Source organism: Cynocephalus volans, chromosome 11, assembly GCF_027409185.1.
Source record: "Cynocephalus volans isolate mCynVol1 chromosome 11, mCynVol1.pri, whole genome shotgun sequence".
Classification (NCBI taxonomy): domain Eukaryota; kingdom Metazoa; phylum Chordata; class Mammalia; order Dermoptera; family Cynocephalidae; genus Cynocephalus; species Cynocephalus volans.
In genome coordinates, this window is record NC_084470.1 from 59,434,299 (window position 1) to 59,450,953 (window position 16,655).

A 16,655-nucleotide genomic window follows, 5' to 3' on the forward strand; every position below is an offset into this window, starting at 1 on the left:
GTTTCGACTTCTAGTTACGGCCGCAGGAGGTGGAGCACCGGGCTGTGACGCGCTTCCGGCGAGAGTGGGGCAGGCCCAAGCGGAGGAGGCGGGGCTCCGGTGCCTTGGCCTTGCGCGAGCCTGGTTGGTGGCAGCCTCGAGGTCGGCCTAGAGGCCCCGCCCGCCCCAAATCAGAGTCCACACAACACAGTCGGGGTTCACACCGGTTTACTGGAAGCCCTGCCAGGCCCAGAGCTCTTTAATGCATAGGCAAACACGCATGCAAGGCGGGCTGGAAACTGAAGTAGGCCTGGGCAGGGATCACTGGCAGGTATTGTAGATCTGGACCTGCAGGTTGATGGCTTGAAGCACGCTGCGCATCCTGGCCTCTAACCCGTCTAGCTGGGCCGCTTTGCCCTCCAGTGCCCGCTCGTTCTCCTCATAGGTGCCCTCCAGTTCTAGGAAGAGCATGTATTAGCTTAGGGGTCCCACTCCCACAGTCCCATGTTTCTGATGCCCACTCGCCCCACTCCTCACCCTGTAGCCGCTGTAACTTGTGCTGAGCGGCCTGCAACAGGCTCCGAGCCTCATCCCGCAGTTGCTCTGCCCTCGCCTGCGCAGCCAGCACACCCTGAGCCTTGCGCTCAGCCAGAGCCCTCACCGTCTGGTACTGGTCGCCCAGTGGGCCCTGCAGCAGCTGCAGATGTAGAGGGCAGGGTCAGTAAGGTAGCTCAGTGGAGGCCCAGCATCTACCCAACCTCCTTCAGCTGATTCTGCCATAACCCACCTGCTCAGCCTCCCGGGCACGACCCTGGGCATTGCCTGCCGTTTCTTCAGCTGTAGAGGCTGCCAGGCTATTTCCTGCCCGTTTCAGTTTCAGAGCCTCCAGGAAAATATCCAGTTGCTCAGCCTGCTTACCTGCAGAGCTCAATGCTTGCTCTGCACCTGCCATTCTCTCCTGTACCTGCCATGGATGGGCCCAGGGTTAAACAGATCTATGGTGTATGCCCAAAACCTTATCCCACTGATGTCCTGGGGAGACCACCGCACCTGCTGCAGGGTCTGTTCTGTGTCCTGTGTGTCAACCACTGCTCCCTGGATGGCACCCTGGGCGGCACCCTGTGCCCGCTGGGCCTCCTCCAGTGCTACCTGTACTGTCTCTGCCTTCTGTCTCTCACCCTCAGCCCGGCTCCTGGGGAAGAGTGGAAATCAGTGCTTGCTGCAGGTATCAAGACCAGGTATCAGGGATGGGGCCAGGGTCGGGGTCAGACCGTGCCCGCCGTGCATCCTGCAGTAGCTGCTCAGCCCGACGCACATCTCCCACAGTCCGTGCCAGGATCGTGTCCACATCTACCAGGCTCCGTACCCGCTCTGCAATCTCACCCGCCAGGTGTTGGATCTGCTCAGGTGCGGCTGGGATGGAGAGCTCTAGCACCCGTGTGGCCACCATTTCAATGCTATCGGGATCAGCCCCTTCCTCTGTGTGGACACAGGCAAGGGCTTAAGGACACAGATTCTCTAGCATGGGCATAGGAACACAATCTTGGGGTGTGGACTTGGGCTGTTTATGGGATAGGAGTTTGCTAATAGGCATATGGATGTAACACAGAGACAGAAATTATACAAGGGGCACAGACTTGGGGACATGGATTTGGGGACCACATATGGACAAGGACTCAGAGGCCAGACATGGGATCATAAACACAGGCCCAGACATGGGATCATAAACTCAGGAGATCCTGAGGCCCAAGTATGAACCTAGGAAGACAGATATGGGGGAAACAACCACATGGCCTGGGCCATATGGGAGGCTCACGGCTGAGGAAGTCCTTCACACTCTGGATAAGTTCTCGAAGCTCCTGGTTGGCCTGCTCCACCTGTCCCCTGGAAGCATTAGCCTTGTCCAGGGCCGCCTGTGCCTGCTGCTGTGCCTCGCCTGCCTGCCGACGAGTCTCAGCCACTTGGCTAAGGATGGTGCCACCTTCTGCCAGTGCCCGCTGCAGCTCTGCCTGCGTGTGCCTGGCCCGGCCCAGTGCTAGATCTGCTGTGGCTGCTGCCCCTTTGCAGCTGAGGCCCCCACAGCGGAGCTGACCATCCTCGTCCCGACAGCCAGCACCCCCGCAAGGGCTCATAGCACAGGGTACATCCCCTGGGGCCCCACACACCTGCCAGGCACAGAACAAGTCAGGACCCTGTGGGAGGAACATCCATGCCCACCTTTCCCACCCCACACTTGTGCCTCACCAGTTCATTTATGCCTGTCAGGCTCAGGGCGTGGGTACGGGCAGACAGCTCATCCAGTGCCTGCTGGTTGGCCACATGTTTGCGATTGAAGTCTGCCTTCTGGGAACCCATCAGCATTTCTGTCCGATGCCGGGTACTTGCTGAGTTGCTCACAGGGCTGGGCACTGCCAGGGCCGAGGTGTTGGCATGACGTTCTGCCTCTGCAGACTGGCTGTGGGCATGGCGGATGCTGTCATAGGCACCTAAGTTGGGCAGAGACAGGCAGTCAGCTGAAGACTGACCCTGGTCCACACCTGCCTAGTTGGCCAACAACTCACCCAGGAAGTTTGAATGTTTGAGCAGGTCCAGATGCTGGTCAAGCTGCCGTAATGTGAGATTAAGTGCAAGCCCGTTTCGCTCCAGACCACTTAGTGCATGGTTGGCATTGAAGTTTTCATCCTGGACATCTGTCAGCTCTACCTCCAGCTGAGTCAGGTGATCAGTAGCCTTCCCGATTTCACGCCTGTGCCAATCGGGGTTAGGGAGGCATGTTTAGAGAGGCTTCAGCCCTGGTCTAAAGAGCCTCTGTCCCATCCCACCATGTATCCTCAGGCCCATCCGCACCGCAACTCTTCTGTGGCCTCCACAAGTTGTGCGGTGGAGGCAGCTGAGGTGTTGCGGGCACCCACAATGCCCTGCACAGTGACCAATTTCTCCTGCATCTGCCAGAAGCTGCTCTCAAAGGCACCCAGCACACCCGTCTGCTGTAGCTCCCGTGCCCACTGCTCCAGGCGCCGTGTACGGGAAGCCAAGTCTTGTACCACACGGTCCCAATCCCCGAAGCATGTGTGGCAGGGGTGGCAGGCAGGAAAGACACCAGAGAAGCCACGGGCACACTGGTCACAGCGCACGCCAGACACGCCTGGACGGCAGCTGCAGTGGCCTGTGGAGCGGTGACACTGAGGTGTGTCTATTCCACTAGGGTCACAATCACAAGCTGCAGGAAAGGGTAGACCACAGAGTTAGGGTCCCCTGTGGAGCATCCTGGGAAGTTCTCCATCAACCCTGGCTCCCCTAGCTCCCTCACCACGGCACTGCAACCCAGGGTTTCCCCAATGAAGTTCTTGGCACTCAGAACAGGTCCTCCCACCGAAGCCGGCATGGCAGTGGCACTGCCCTGTGAACTAAGATGGGAACAGAGCAGAGGTCAGAGCCTCTATCAGAGGCTGAGCCCTGAAGACAAGGCAGACAGCTGGCCCATCTACCCAGAGATCTGCAGGAGGGTCCCATACCTCATTGCACGTGGGGCCTCTGGCCCGGCTTAGGTGGCAGGCACAAGGCTGGCAGCCATGGCCACTGGTGAGGTTCCAGAAGTTGGGGGCACAGCGGTCACAGCTAGGGCCCTGGACATTGGAGAGGCATGGGCACTGCCCACTGCTTGGATCACAGTAGCACTGGTTGGTGGATGGGCACTTCTGGGGATCTGTGCCCAGTAGGTTGCAGGTGCAGCCTGTGCCAGCCAAGATGAGCACACTAGTCAAGGGGAGCCTGAGCAGTGGAGCCCCACCCCAGCCATCCCCTCCCATACCCATACTTACGGTGACAGCTCTGTCGGGCAGCCTGCCCATGGAAGCCAGGCTTGCAGTGGGCACAGTGTGGCCCCTCTGTGTTGTGTAAACAGCGTAGGCACTGCCCCGTGTGGGGGTCACAGGCATCAGGATCCGTGGGGTTAATGTTCCCACTGCATTCACACAGCTGGCACCAGCCACCTGGCTTTGATGGATCCCCAAAGTGCCCGGGGGCACAAGCTTCACATCGCAGTCCTGCCCACAGTCAAAGGGAAGCCATGAGTGCTCAGCCCAGCCACCTATTCTGATCCCATGCCTGTCTGCCACCCACTCACCTGTGTAGCCTGCCCGGCAGTGGCACACAATCTGCTGGGAGTACCCATCCCGGTGGCAAGAAGTAGCAAAGTGCCGCTGGCTCCCAGGGCCTTCAGGGCAGGGACAGGGCCGGCACTGGCCCCCATATGGTAGCTGTGGGTCCCCGTGAAAGCCAGCAATGCACCTGTAGGTAGGGGAAGGAAGAGATATGTCATCCCTAGGCAGCCTGCCCACCCACCAGCCTACTCTTAGCTGCTCCAGGCTCACCTTTCACAGTGTTCACCCGCTGTGTGATCACGGCAGCTCAGGCAAGTGCCTGTGTGGGTGTCGCATTCATCTGCATGCCCATTACAGACACAGGGCCGGCAGCTAGGAAATCCCCACTGGCCACGCTGGCAGCGGTCACAGCGAGGCCCAAAGGCACCAGTTCGGCAGGGACACTGCCCACTGATCCCTTCACACAGGCCGCTGAGTGCCCCCTCAGGGCTGCACTGGCAAGCTGGGGGCAGGGCAGAAGCTGAGCCAGAGGAGGGGTCTGAGGGGAGTCTGGGTGGGGTCAGGGTGGGAAGGAAAGGGAATGGAAGAGAACTACAAGTGACCCAGGGATGTGAGTATGGGATCTGAGGCAGAATTAGAAAAAGCAGAGGGAGGAGGGAGAACAGCAGTGGGGGGGAAAGAGAAGAATAAGAGGGAACAAGGGGCAGGCAAGTACCTTGACAGCCTGTGGGGCCAAAACTATAGTAACCAGGGGCACAGAGGTCACAGCGGCGTCCAACCACTCCAGGTTTGCACAGGCACTGACCGCCATGGGGGTTGCACTCAGAACTCAGTGAGCCTTGGGGGTTGCACTGACAGGCTGTGGGGAGTGGGGAAGGGCCAAGTCAGGCTGGGCCCCCATCTCCGCTCCACCAACCTACATCACAGACACTCACGCAGGGCACCATTGTAGATCAGGGTGGACAGACTGATGAGGAGGGGGGCGCAGGCCTCAGAGGGAGGGGTCTTGCTGGGCATCAGGCCCTCCTCGTGGCAGCGGTAGCGTTCAAAGGTGTCACGGCGCTCCAGGGCAGCAGCATCACCTCCACTAAACATCTCTAGTACTAGGACACGGGGCAGCAGCACCAGCTGAAGGGATAAGCAAAGGAAGAGTGCAGCTCAGACCCGAGACCACACTGGCACTACCAGAGCACTTGTCTTAGCACTGCATGGACCCATGCCCCCCAGTATCACCATGGGCCTGTCTCTTCTGTCACAGAAGTCTCCTACCCACCACCAGCCCCACAAGCCCCACCCCACAGGTTCTGCCATCTTGGTTGGTGAGAGAGAGAGAGGGGACTGTTCACCGAGTCAATGAGCAGGCCAGGTCCAGAGTAGGGGGTCTCAGCCTGGGCCCTTCCACCTGTTCGCACTAGCTTCAGATGCAGCTTGTAGGAGATGCCAGGCTCAAGGCAGACAGGACTGGAAAACACCATGTACCTGGGAGAAAGTGGGGACAGGTATAGGCGGTTACCCAGGGTTCCTGTAATCATCCTGGGCCTCTCCCACTCTACTCACAGCAACTAAACTATCAACCAAGGCAGAGACTATGGCTGGGTTGGACTGGGCTGGGTTGGGCCGGGCCAGGCCAAGCCAAGCCAAGCCAACAGACAGCTGAGCCCAACAGAGAATCTGTACAGAATATTATTCCCATAAATGTGGTTCACTGGAATCATACACCTGTGCAGACCAGTCTCACTGGAAACACTCATTCAGCCTGGCAACACCACAGCATTTCCCTCAAGCAAGAACTTGCCAATTTTCCCTCAACAACCACTGTATGCTTCTTTTGACCCTGACCTAAAACATACAACCTCTGATACTCTTCACTAAGACTGCATCAACTTTTTTCTCTCTCCCTGTCTCCAAAGTCATTCCTATGATCCTGCAAACCTATAGTCAGATTCTTTTATCCCTTCCCCCCAAATCCTCTTTCAATCCCTTGAGTCTTTCCCTAGCTGCCACCTTATCTTTGCTCTTCTGCCCAACAAATTCCTAAAAAGAGACCACTGTAGTCACCGCCTCTACCCTCTAGCCTCCCACTCCAGTGGAACTTCTGCCCCAGCCTGTGCCAAGGTCACTAATAACCTCCATTGAGCTAAACCCAGTGGCCACTTCTATATTATCTCACTCGAGTTCAGTAGCAAGTAACAAAATCAGTATGCCTTCCTTCTTCATTCACTCTTTCTCTTAGTTTCTGGGCCCCAGCCCACAGTGCTGGTTTTCCCCCATCCCCCTAGTTCCTCCTTTTCTACTGGCCTCTAACACTAGAGTACACCAAAGCTTGGTTCTGGACCTCCATTCTCTCTATATCATTTAATCTAGACCCACCTCTTTAGTAATGAGTCCCAAATTATATTACCAGCTAGACTCCTCCCAATAATTCTAGACACAGAAATCCATACACTCACTAGCCTTCTCCCCCATGTTGAAGCATCTCAGAACTGCTCCTCCCTATATTTCCACCTCAGTAAAGAGCTTCACCCCCATCCAAATGCCCAAGCTAAAAACACCTTTCTAATTTCTTTTCCTTCCCTACATATCTAAGCCATCGGTTCTGCTGCTAGATTCTCTAGAACCTTTCCTCTTCTTACCATCTCTACTGCTGTACCTCTGTCTAACCCATGGTCACTTGGCCAACTCAGTAGCCTCTAGCAGATCTTTCAGCTTCCACCTCGTCCCCTTCAAGTCTATTCTCTACTCAGCAACTAGAGGGATATTTGTCAAACACAAATCACAGTTGACAAAATGTCTATAATGGGTACAACCAGGTTTATTATGCTGTTCTCTCTGCTTTTGTGTATATTTGAATCTCTCTCTCTCTCTCTCTCTCTCTCTCTCTCTCTCTCTCTCTCTCTCTTTCCCCCTCTCCTCTGCCTTGGCCTCTGGACCTTAGAGCCCTGAAGGAGCAAGGCTTGTTCTGTCTACTTCCACAGGCTGTCCTGTGACCAGAGTCGTGCCCAACAACGTCTGGCAAACAGCACTCAGGAGGAGGCATTTAAAGGAAGGAACATATGAAAAAGTAATGGGGTCTTCCAGGTGCCCTGCAGGGAGCTTAGGGCTGGACACACAACCCCCCACTGTAGTGGGTGCTACCATCAGTGCCCTTACCTGGTGTCTGGTTGCAGAGTCCCTTGGATATGGTCATCCTTGGGCAGCACATGTCCACATAGGCTCTGGGCAGATATAGGCCCTGGACGACGTACAGTCAGTTCCATTTCTGCCCATTGCTCAGGGACCTGGGGGAATGGGGATGATGGAGAAGATGCTCCCACATCAAGAGGTTCAGCTCAGGATCAGCTGTCATAGGGTCTAACCTGGGGCTCCAAGCGCAGTAGCGGGTCATAGTCCATGGCCCTCGGCACAGAAACCGCTAGGAATTCCAGGGCTTGACCTTCCCGCAGCCTCACAAAGCCTGGGCCAGTCCAGGATGGAGACTCCTGGGTGGTCACCAGGCGCTCCACCACATCAAGCACCTGGGAGGCAATACAGCTAGGGATGGGACCTCAGGTAAGGCACTGTATCTCTTAAACTACAGCCAGGCCCAAACCCCGCTTCTCCTGCCAAGACCTCACCCAAAGCTGGATACCATCCTATTCCCCACAGGGCACTGCGCATAACTCCGCCTCTCCAGCCATAATCTCACCCACACCCTGCCCTCTGCTGCAGCCCTCCTACCTGCCCTCGGGCGTCCTCAGCCTCCCAAGTTAGATGGTCCAGGAAGGGCCGAAAGTAGCCAGGCTGCACCTGCTCACAGCGTCGCCCAACAATGTGCTGGCGGCAGTGGCATTGACCAGTGGCCTCATCGCACCTGGGGGGGCCACTGTGGTTAATCAAGAAGGACTCCCTCTCCTACCCAGGATCTTTCCCAACCCCTTCCCAGTCCCCTTTTATAGCACTCACTGGGGATCCAAGGCACCACCCACGTTGCAGTCACAGGGGCGGCAGCCGAGCAGGTCGTGGCTCAGGCCCCAGTGGCCAGGCTGGGGGAAAGGGGTTGCTAGGGGCCAGAAAAAGACCCCCTCGCCACCCAGCAGGGAATCCAACCACACCTCTCAGTCTTTACCACCCCTTGGTGAAAACGTGGCCCCCAGACCGCTGGCCCACACCCTTGGCCTCCCAGACCTGAGGCTTCTCAGCCAGGACTGGACACTAAGTTCTCAGCACCCACCCATTGGGACATGGCACCCCAGCCCTGTGCTCTGAAAACATATCCAGGACTCCAGAACCCCCGCCCCCTCCCTTCGCACCAGGCAGCGGTCACAGCCACGTCCAGTCACTAGACGCTTGCAGAAACAGGTTCCACTGTTGGGGTCACAAGGGGTGCCCCCGGGCACTGTGCCCCGTGTATTACACTGACAACCTGCAGGGAAGGAGGCCCATCAGCACTTTGGAGAGCTGTGACAGTGCTCAGGTTCAGCTGAGCCAGGAGTGAAGAGGTCAAAGGTCAGCATGGGAGTTAGGGCAGGAGGCACATACGCTGGCAGCCTAGAGGGTCACTGGCACTGAGCCCAAAGAAGCCATCACGGCATTGCTGGCAGCGAGTGCCCACCACATGCTCTTTGCAGCGACACTGGCCCGAGACCAGCCCCAGTGCAGGGTCATCATGGGAATCACAGCGACCGCCGTCTTGGGAACCCATGGGGTCACAATCACAGGCTAAGGGCAAAAAGAGGTACTAGTTCACTATATCCCAACTAGCCCAGCACCAGTCCTCTCCTAAGCCCCCTCCTTGGATCCCTGGTTGTCTCTACCTCACACCCCCTACCCCAATTCCCTACAACCCGGATGGCAAGTCTGGCTTCCTGGTTCCTGCCCCAGATTCAGTTTTCCCTCCCCCATGCCCAATATCAGCCTCACAGTGGCAGACAGCTGGGTCCCGCAGGTCCTTGGTTGGGTCACGGTAGAAGAAAGGCCGGCAGAGCTCGCAGTGGCGCCCAACTGTGTTGTGCTGACATCCATCACACACGCCTCCACTCACATTGCCAGATGCCAGGTATATAGCCATGTCAAAGTGGCAGCTGTGGGAGTGCCCATGACACTCACACTCTGGGAGGGAGAGAGGGCAGGGGAAAGGCCACTTGAGGGACCAGTTCCCGAGGGTAAGGGACATAGGAAGCCCTAGTACCACCTTAGATCCCTGCTACAGGCCAGAATTTGTGGGTGGGAGCTTAGGTACTCCAAGATCTCAGCATCATACTGATCTCCTACCCAGAGAAGATTGCAGAGGAGAGTCGAGGGGGTCCCTAAGGTCATCAGGCCTGAATATCCTTTGGACACAGCTTGGGTGTTAGGAGCTTGACCAACCAGCTCTAGGTTCTACTCAGGGCATGGCCAGGCTGCAGAATTCTGGGGCTGTGGGGCCCAGGGTCTCACTCACTCCTACAGGCATGACTGTGGCCATCCTCAGCTGGATGCCAGGGCAGGTCATGATAGAAATCTTGACACTCCTCACAGTTGAGGCCACGAGTGTTATGTTTGCAGATGCAGGCCCCATGCACCTATGGAGGTGGGCAGGGAAGTTGTCAGCACTGTTCGGCCATGCCTGCCCCTGCCCCTAGTCCTATCCCAGCCATCTGAAGTCCCTCACCATGCCCTCAGCATGGGCTGGTGCCCCTGGGGCGGGTGCACACTGTGAGGCATGTCCATAGCAGAAGCAGTTGCCACGCACAACCAGCTCATAGAGGGCATAATAGTACTTCTCTCGGATCTCCCGCCGTGGGTCGAGCAGGTTGTCCCCCAGTGTGTGTAGTCGAGTCAGGTTCACTCGTAGATTGGTGATCTTCAACAGGTCTGAGTTGGGGGGAAGGGTTGGGGCCAACTGGCCAAGCAGGCCTTTGCTGCCCTATGCCCACCTAGGGGCTGCAGCTGCCAAGGTCACCTTGGGAGACGTCCTGTCTACTGCTACCCAATCTAAACTGGGCTTGGCATCTGCCCTAGGAAGCACCAAAAATAGTTACTGAGGCCCCAAATAGTCCCCAGCCGGACACTGGGACTGTGCCAGGCTCAAAGGGTGGAGCACTCACTCTGGATCCTTGAGCTGTAGGGGTCTGGGATAGGAATGGCAGGGTCCAGCACACGATAGATGACCTGGAAGGGCAAGGAGTCCATAGAGGCACTGGACGTTGTCTCAAGCCCATCATCTACTTTCTCCCTCCCACAGCCTATATCCCAGACCTTACCTCGCCTTCGGTGGATGGCTCAATCTCTGAGTATCGAGATTCACAAACTACATCATCCCAGTGCCGTGGCGGGGCCAGTGGAACTCCTGGGAAGTCAGCCCCACAGTCATAGGAGAAATATCGGTACACATGCCAGGTGCGGCCAAAGTCTGCTGAGCGCTCCACCAGCATGGCAGCAGGGCGAAATGTCTGGGTGAAGACCCACGGCTGATCAGTGGGCACCAGGACCCAATCCCAGCCCAGGGCCATCAAGAGCCCTGCCTACTCGGCCTGGGGCTGCCCTCAAGTAGCTCACAGAGAAGTGAGGGTGAGCAGTGGAAGCCAGGCAATGACCAGGGAGGCTAGCTACCTCTAATGGGGAGGCCGAGGGGTCATGGGGCCCAGGGAGATAGTGCCTGACCCAGCCTGGGATTGAGGCAGCAGAAGAGCATGTACAAAAACCTGTAGCTATACAGCAATGAAAGGTGTGGAGGGATAAAGGAACCTCCCATGCAGCAAGAGCACAACACATGAGCTAAGGGAGGCTGGATTGAGGAGGAACTAGGGTTCTGCCCAGGGGCAGTGGGGAACCAAGCAAGGTGATTCAGGCAGGGTCCCAGACATGTGAGCACCTTGAAGGTCATAATGAGGTGTGTGAAATGGAACTCAGCCTCCAGGTCCAGCTGGATGGTGACCATGGGGATACCTGGGGCAAGAGTCAGAGGTCAAGGATTGGAGGCTACTGGTGGGCAGCCCTGCTCACTCCATGCCCCACCCACAGTCTCACCATTCTCTGACTGCCACCAGGCTGTACGGCGCTGTGGTGCAAAGCTGGTGACTACATTCTGGATGCGATGGCTGTGTGGGTTGTCTCGAGCAGAGAAAGGGTGCCGGGAGTCACACAGGAAGCACTTCTTCTCATCCTGGGTTGGGTGGGGTTTAGGATCAGTGCCTTAACCAGTACCAACTTCACCCTGACCCAGCCTCCCACCATGTCCCCAACAGCACCTGCAGGTGACTGACGATGCAGTAGGGCTGGGGGCTGTGCAGGCCACAGGTGGATGAGGCAGTCAGTCTGTCAGCGCGGCCCACCAACAGGTCACCTGTGGCTGGATAGCAGCTTCCTCGAGAACAACCGGGCACATCCTGGGCCAGGGCCTGGGCCAATGTGGCGGCCAGCACTGGGGACAGTGAGATAGCCAGTTCTGCTGCATTCCCATCTGGTAGTCCCACCCCACGTGCTTCAGAGGCAGCTACCCTAGGACCTACCATCACATCCCACAACCCCTGGCCCTCACCAGGCCCTCTCACCGCTCAGCAGCAGGCCCAGTCGAAGCTCCCAGGGCAGAGGCTGTCCCCGCCTGCCCCTCCCTCGTTCCCCTGAGGCCCACTCCATCCTGAAGAGGAGGGGAACAGGGATGAGGGGAGATGAAGCGTCTGGAGCCCAAGCCCGCCCCCTCCCTTCGGGGTTCTGTGCTGACCCTGCCCGTGTGGGTCCTTCACTGGTTTCCCTCCAGGACCTCTGTCTGTCCCCAGGTCTGCCCAGCCGTCCCTCTACCAGCTCAGAGTCTGGCGACTTTGAGCAAAGTTGGGAAGCGTGGCAGGAAGGAAAGCATGGAGCGGATCCTGGGCAGGAGCGCAACACCAGACAGAGGCCCCCGCCACCCTACCCCTGCCTGCCATACAGCCTGGTGGCAGTCAGAGAATGGTGAGACTGTGGGTGGGGCATGGAGTGAGCAGGGCTGCCCACCAGTAGCCTCCAATCCTTGACCTCTGACTCTTGCCCCAGGTATCCTCATGGTCACCATCCAGCTGGACCTGGAGGCTGAGTTCCATTTCACACACCTCATTATGACCTTCAAGGTGCTCACATGTCTGGGACCCTGCCTGAATCACCCTGCTTGGTTCCCCACTGCCCCTGGGCAGAACCCTAGTTCCTCCTCAATCCAGCCTCCCTTAGCTCATGTGTTGTGCTCTGGCTGTATGGGAGGTTCCTTTATCCCTCCACATCTTTCATTGCTGTATAAGCTACAGGCTTTTGTACATGCTCTTCTGCTGCCTCACCCCAGGAACTAACTACACACTGGCCATCTCACTCAGAATCTTTATTGTGCTCCCAAGCCCAGACCTGTGCAGGTGCCAGGGGAAGGTAGACGGTTTGGTGCCTTAGTCCACCCCAGAAAGGGAGTGCACAGAGTTAGGGGCATGGCGGGAGCAAATGAGAAGAATCTGATCTTGGGATCTCGAACGTCGAGCCATGAGACAATAGCCCATGTCTCTGGCGTTACCGGCATCATGGTCAACTCAGCTGTCCAATCTCAGGGCTCCAGCATCAGCCGGGAGGACCGAAGGAGCGAGCGGGGCACCAAACTCCAATACTCAGGGCTGTGGGGAGTTTTAGGACAGCTCAAGGGACAGGACAGCTCAAGGGACGGGACAGGATGGGGGTTGAGGGAGAGATGGGGAAAGGCCACACCCTCCCGAGGCACAGCTTCAGGGATCCCGGCCTCCTTCCCTAGTCACTACAGCAAGTAGGCACAAGAAGTGCTGCCTCAGTTTCCCAGTATGAAAATAGGAGCTGGGTGGAAGACTGGACCGGACTGGAGCAGCAATGAGCGAATCCGGATCCTGTGGCTATTTATCCTCTCCGGACCTTATGGCCGGCCGGGAGCGCCGGAGCCCGAGGTTGGAATGCGCGTGGCCAGTAGGCGCGCGCCCCACCCAGGCCCCTGGGACAAGAGGAGGGGTCGGGGAATCAAGGAGTCCTCCGCAGGTCTTCAGGGCCGGGTCCAGCTTGCTTTGAGCTGCCAAAGTGAATATTCTGTCTGGGGCCCGGCAGGGAGTACCCAGAGCTGCGGGCTCAGGGGAGAAAGCTGGAATTTCTCAGGGGAATCACCCTGCTTTGCAAAGGAGCAAGGGGACATGGGGATGACAGCTGGACTTTCAGCATCACTGGAAGTTACTCCAGTCTTTTGGAGTAGAGGTTTCCAGTTACCTTGAGCCTCGTGTAGTCAACCTAGGGGTCTCAGGGAACTAGAGATGACTGAGAATTTTAGATCACCCAGAGATAGGGGTCTATCAGGGTCAGAGGCACTGGATGGACTTAGGGAATTACATGATCTCTGCTTTCTCAAGGTCAGAGGGCCACTGGGGGACACCACGGGGTCACATGAGGGTCAGTCAGAGTCAGTGGGCAGTCGAGGTCTATGGTCTCTCAAGGTTAGGAGATTCCTGAGTCACTCTGGGGTCACTTTGAGCCAGATGGTCCCAGAGTCCTTATTGCTGGCATCCATAGACAGCAATCAGCAGGTGGCACCTTGGTGCTCAGCAGCATGTGCTCAAGCATCTCTGTTGCCCACTGCTCTAGGGCCTTCAGGATGGCTGCCTTCTTTCCCAGCACCCGCTAATTCTGTGTCAGGCAATGCTCCAACCCTGGGGATCAGGTCATTTTGATACCAGAGGAGAAGTTCTGGGGAGGCCCAATAACTGGCTTCAAACCACCCTGACCCCTTACCAGATTCTTGACTCCACCCCAGGAAAGAATTCAAGAGCAGAGTCACAGTAGAAAGTGAAAACAGGTTTAATACAGAGAATAAGAAATACAGACTTCACAAGAAAGTGCAGCCTAGCTCCAGAGACTAAGCAGCAGCCGCAACAAATTTAATACAAAAGTAAGAAATACATACTTCACAGACAAAGTCTGGGCTGGCTTGAGTAAGTACAGCCTGCTAAAGGCAAGTTTAATACAAAAAGTAAGAAATACACACTTCATGGCTGGCCAGAATAGCTCAGCTGGTTAGAACATTGTGTTATAATACCAAGGTCAAGGGTTCAGATCCCCATACCAGCCAGCTGCCAAAAAACAAAAGAATAAAAGAAATACACACCTCAGGTGAAGTGCAGGCTGGCTCCAGGAGAGTGAGCAACACCCCCACCTTCTTCCTAGATTCAGCTTTTATTTATTTATTTATTTATTTTTAATGGTACGAAAGTAGACTTTTTTATTATTTTGTGGTTTTTTTGTTGTTGAATAGGTAAAATATATTCATGATAAATTTAAATACACAGTCACAAATAAGTTTCTTTTTCCATTCTTCATTCTTCAGATACCCTCCCACAAGCAGCCATAGTTATAGTTTCCCGTGTATTCTTTCAGAAATATTCTGTGCTTTTTCTAAGCATGCACATATGTATTCTTTTTTCTTTTTTTAATTTTTTTCTTTTTTAAAATTTTATTTATTGAATCAAACGCGATTATACATATTTTGGGGGTTGAACATTGAGATATGTTGATTAAATCAATATTACTAGCATATATATTGTTACAAACCATAATTATTTTTTTTAATTTTAAATTTAAATTTAAATTTTATTTATTTATTTTTTTCCTTAATTTTATTTTGTCAATATACAATGTGGTTGATTATTGTGGCCCATTACAGAAACCTCCCTTCTTCCTCCCTCTCTCCCCTCCCTCCCAACAATGTCCTTTCTGTTTGCTTGTCGTATCAACTTCAAGGCATTATAGTTGTTATGTCTCCCCCCCCCCCCGGTTTTTGTGTGTGTGTGTGTGTGAATTTATTTATTTATTATTAGCTCCCACCAATAAGTGAGAACATGTGGTATTTCTCTTTCTGTGCCTGACTTGTTTCACTTAATATAATTCTCTCAAGGTCCATCCATGTTGTTGCAAATGGCAGTATTTCATTCGTTTTTATAGCTGAGTAGTATTCCATTGTGTAGATGTACCACATTTTCCGTATCCACTCATCCGATGATGGATATTTGGGCTGGTTCCAACTCTTGGCTATTGTAAAGAGTGCTGCATTGAACACTGGGGAACAGGTATACCTTCGACTCGATGATTTCCATTCCTCTGGGTATATTCCCAGCAGTGGGATAGCTGGGTCATATGGTAGATCTATCTGCAATTGTTTGAGGAACCTACATACCATTTTCCATAGAGGGTGCATCATCTTGCAGTCCCACCAACAATGTATGAGAGTTCTTTTTTCTCCGCAACCTAGCCAGCATTTATCGTTCAGAGTCTTTTGGATTTTAGCCATCCTAACTGGGGTGAGATGGTATCTCAGTGTAGTTTTGATTTGCATTTCCCGGATGCTGAGTGATGTTGAGCATTTTTTTGTATGTCTGTTGGCCATTTGTATATCTTCCTTAGAGAAATGCCTACTTAGCTCTTTTGCCCATTTTTTAATTGGGTTGCTTGTTTTTTTCTTGTAAAGTTGTTTGAGTTCCTTGTATATTATGGATATTAATCCTTTGTCAGATGTATATTTTGCAAATATTTTCTCCCACTCTGTTGGTTGTCTTTTAACTCTGTTAATTGTTTCTGTTGCTGTGCAGAAGCTCTTTAGTTTGATATAATCCCATTTGTTTATTTTTCCTTTGGTTGCCCGTGCTTTTGGGGTCGTATTCGTGAAGTCTCTGTCCAGTCCTATTTCCTGAAGTGTCTCTCCTATGTTTTCTATAAGAAGTTTTATTGTTTCAGGGTGTATATTTAATTCTTTAATCCATTTTGAGTTGACTTTAGTGTATGGTGAAAGGTGTGGGTCTAGTTTCATTCTCCTGCATATTGATATCCAGTTATCCCAGCACCATTTGCTAAAGAGGCAGTCTCTTTCCCAGTGTGTAGGCTTGGTGCCTTTGTCAAAGATCAGATAGCTGTACGTGTGTGGGTTGATTTCTGGATTCTCTATTCTATCCCATTGATCAGTGTGTCTGTTTTTATGCCAGTACCATACTGTTTTGGTTATTATAGCTTTGTAGTATAGTTTAAAGTCAGGTAGTGTTATGCCTCCAGCTTTATTTTTTTTGCTCAGCCTTGCTTTGGCTATGTGTGGTCTTTTGTTATTCCATATAAATGTCTGCATAGTTCTTTCCATTTCTGAGAAAAATATCATTGGAATTTTGATGGGGATAGCATTGTATTTGTATACCACTTTGGGTAGTACGGACATTATCACTATGTTGATTCTTCCAATCCAAGAGCATGGGATATCTTTCCATCTTCTTGTATCCTCTCTAATTTCTGTCAGCAGTGGTTTGTAGTTCTCATTATAGAGATTTTTCACATCCTTGGTTAACTCAATTCCTAAATATTTTATTTTTTTGGTGGCTATTGTAAATGGGCAGGCTTTCTTGATTTCTCTTTCTGCATGTTCACTATTGGAGAATAGAAATGCTACTGATTTTTGTGTGTTTATTTTGTATCCTGCTACTGTGCTGAAATCATTTATCACCTCCAAGAGTTTTTTTTAGAGGCTTTAGGCTGTTCGATATATAGGATCATGTCATCTGCAAACAGGGACAGTTTGACTTCACCTTTTCTAATCTGGATGCCCTTTCTTTCCTT

The 16,655-nt window shown here is 53.7% G+C and overlaps 1 protein-coding gene across 3 annotated transcripts; it reads right to left on the reverse strand.

Annotated features, from left to right (window-relative positions):
* Window positions 1-190: 190 nt before the first annotated feature.
* LAMB2 (laminin subunit beta 2) lies at window positions 191-11,846 on the reverse strand. Of its 3 annotated transcripts, none has more exons than XM_063113725.1 (33): window positions 11,764-11,846; window positions 11,594-11,679; window positions 11,291-11,463; window positions 11,070-11,205; window positions 10,915-10,988; window positions 10,304-10,492; window positions 10,148-10,211; window positions 9,712-9,914; window positions 9,502-9,622; window positions 8,982-9,170; window positions 8,601-8,780; window positions 8,372-8,484; window positions 8,025-8,104; window positions 7,800-7,932; window positions 7,439-7,597; window positions 7,233-7,360; window positions 5,429-5,561; window positions 5,018-5,210; window positions 4,798-4,941; window positions 4,353-4,584; window positions 4,106-4,269; window positions 3,801-4,025; window positions 3,495-3,712; window positions 3,290-3,386; window positions 2,827-3,199; window positions 2,541-2,725; window positions 2,224-2,465; window positions 1,796-2,144; window positions 1,251-1,458; window positions 1,030-1,171; window positions 767-943; window positions 517-676; window positions 191-437 (listed from the first exon to the last, which is right to left on the reverse strand). In XM_063113725.1, the coding sequence occupies exons 2-33, from the start codon at window positions 11,676-11,678 to the stop codon at window positions 301-303; spliced, it is 5,406 nt and encodes a 1,801-aa protein (XP_062969795.1). In that variant the 5' UTR covers window position 11,679; window positions 11,764-11,846; the 3' UTR covers window positions 191-300. The 3 variants fall into 3 exon arrangements, with proteins under 3 accessions (XP_062969795.1, XP_062969794.1, XP_062969793.1); XM_063113724.1 differs by having other exon boundaries at window positions 767-937; window positions 4,353-4,602; XM_063113723.1 differs by having other exon boundaries at window positions 4,353-4,602.
* Window positions 11,847-16,655: the final 4,809 nt, after the last annotated feature.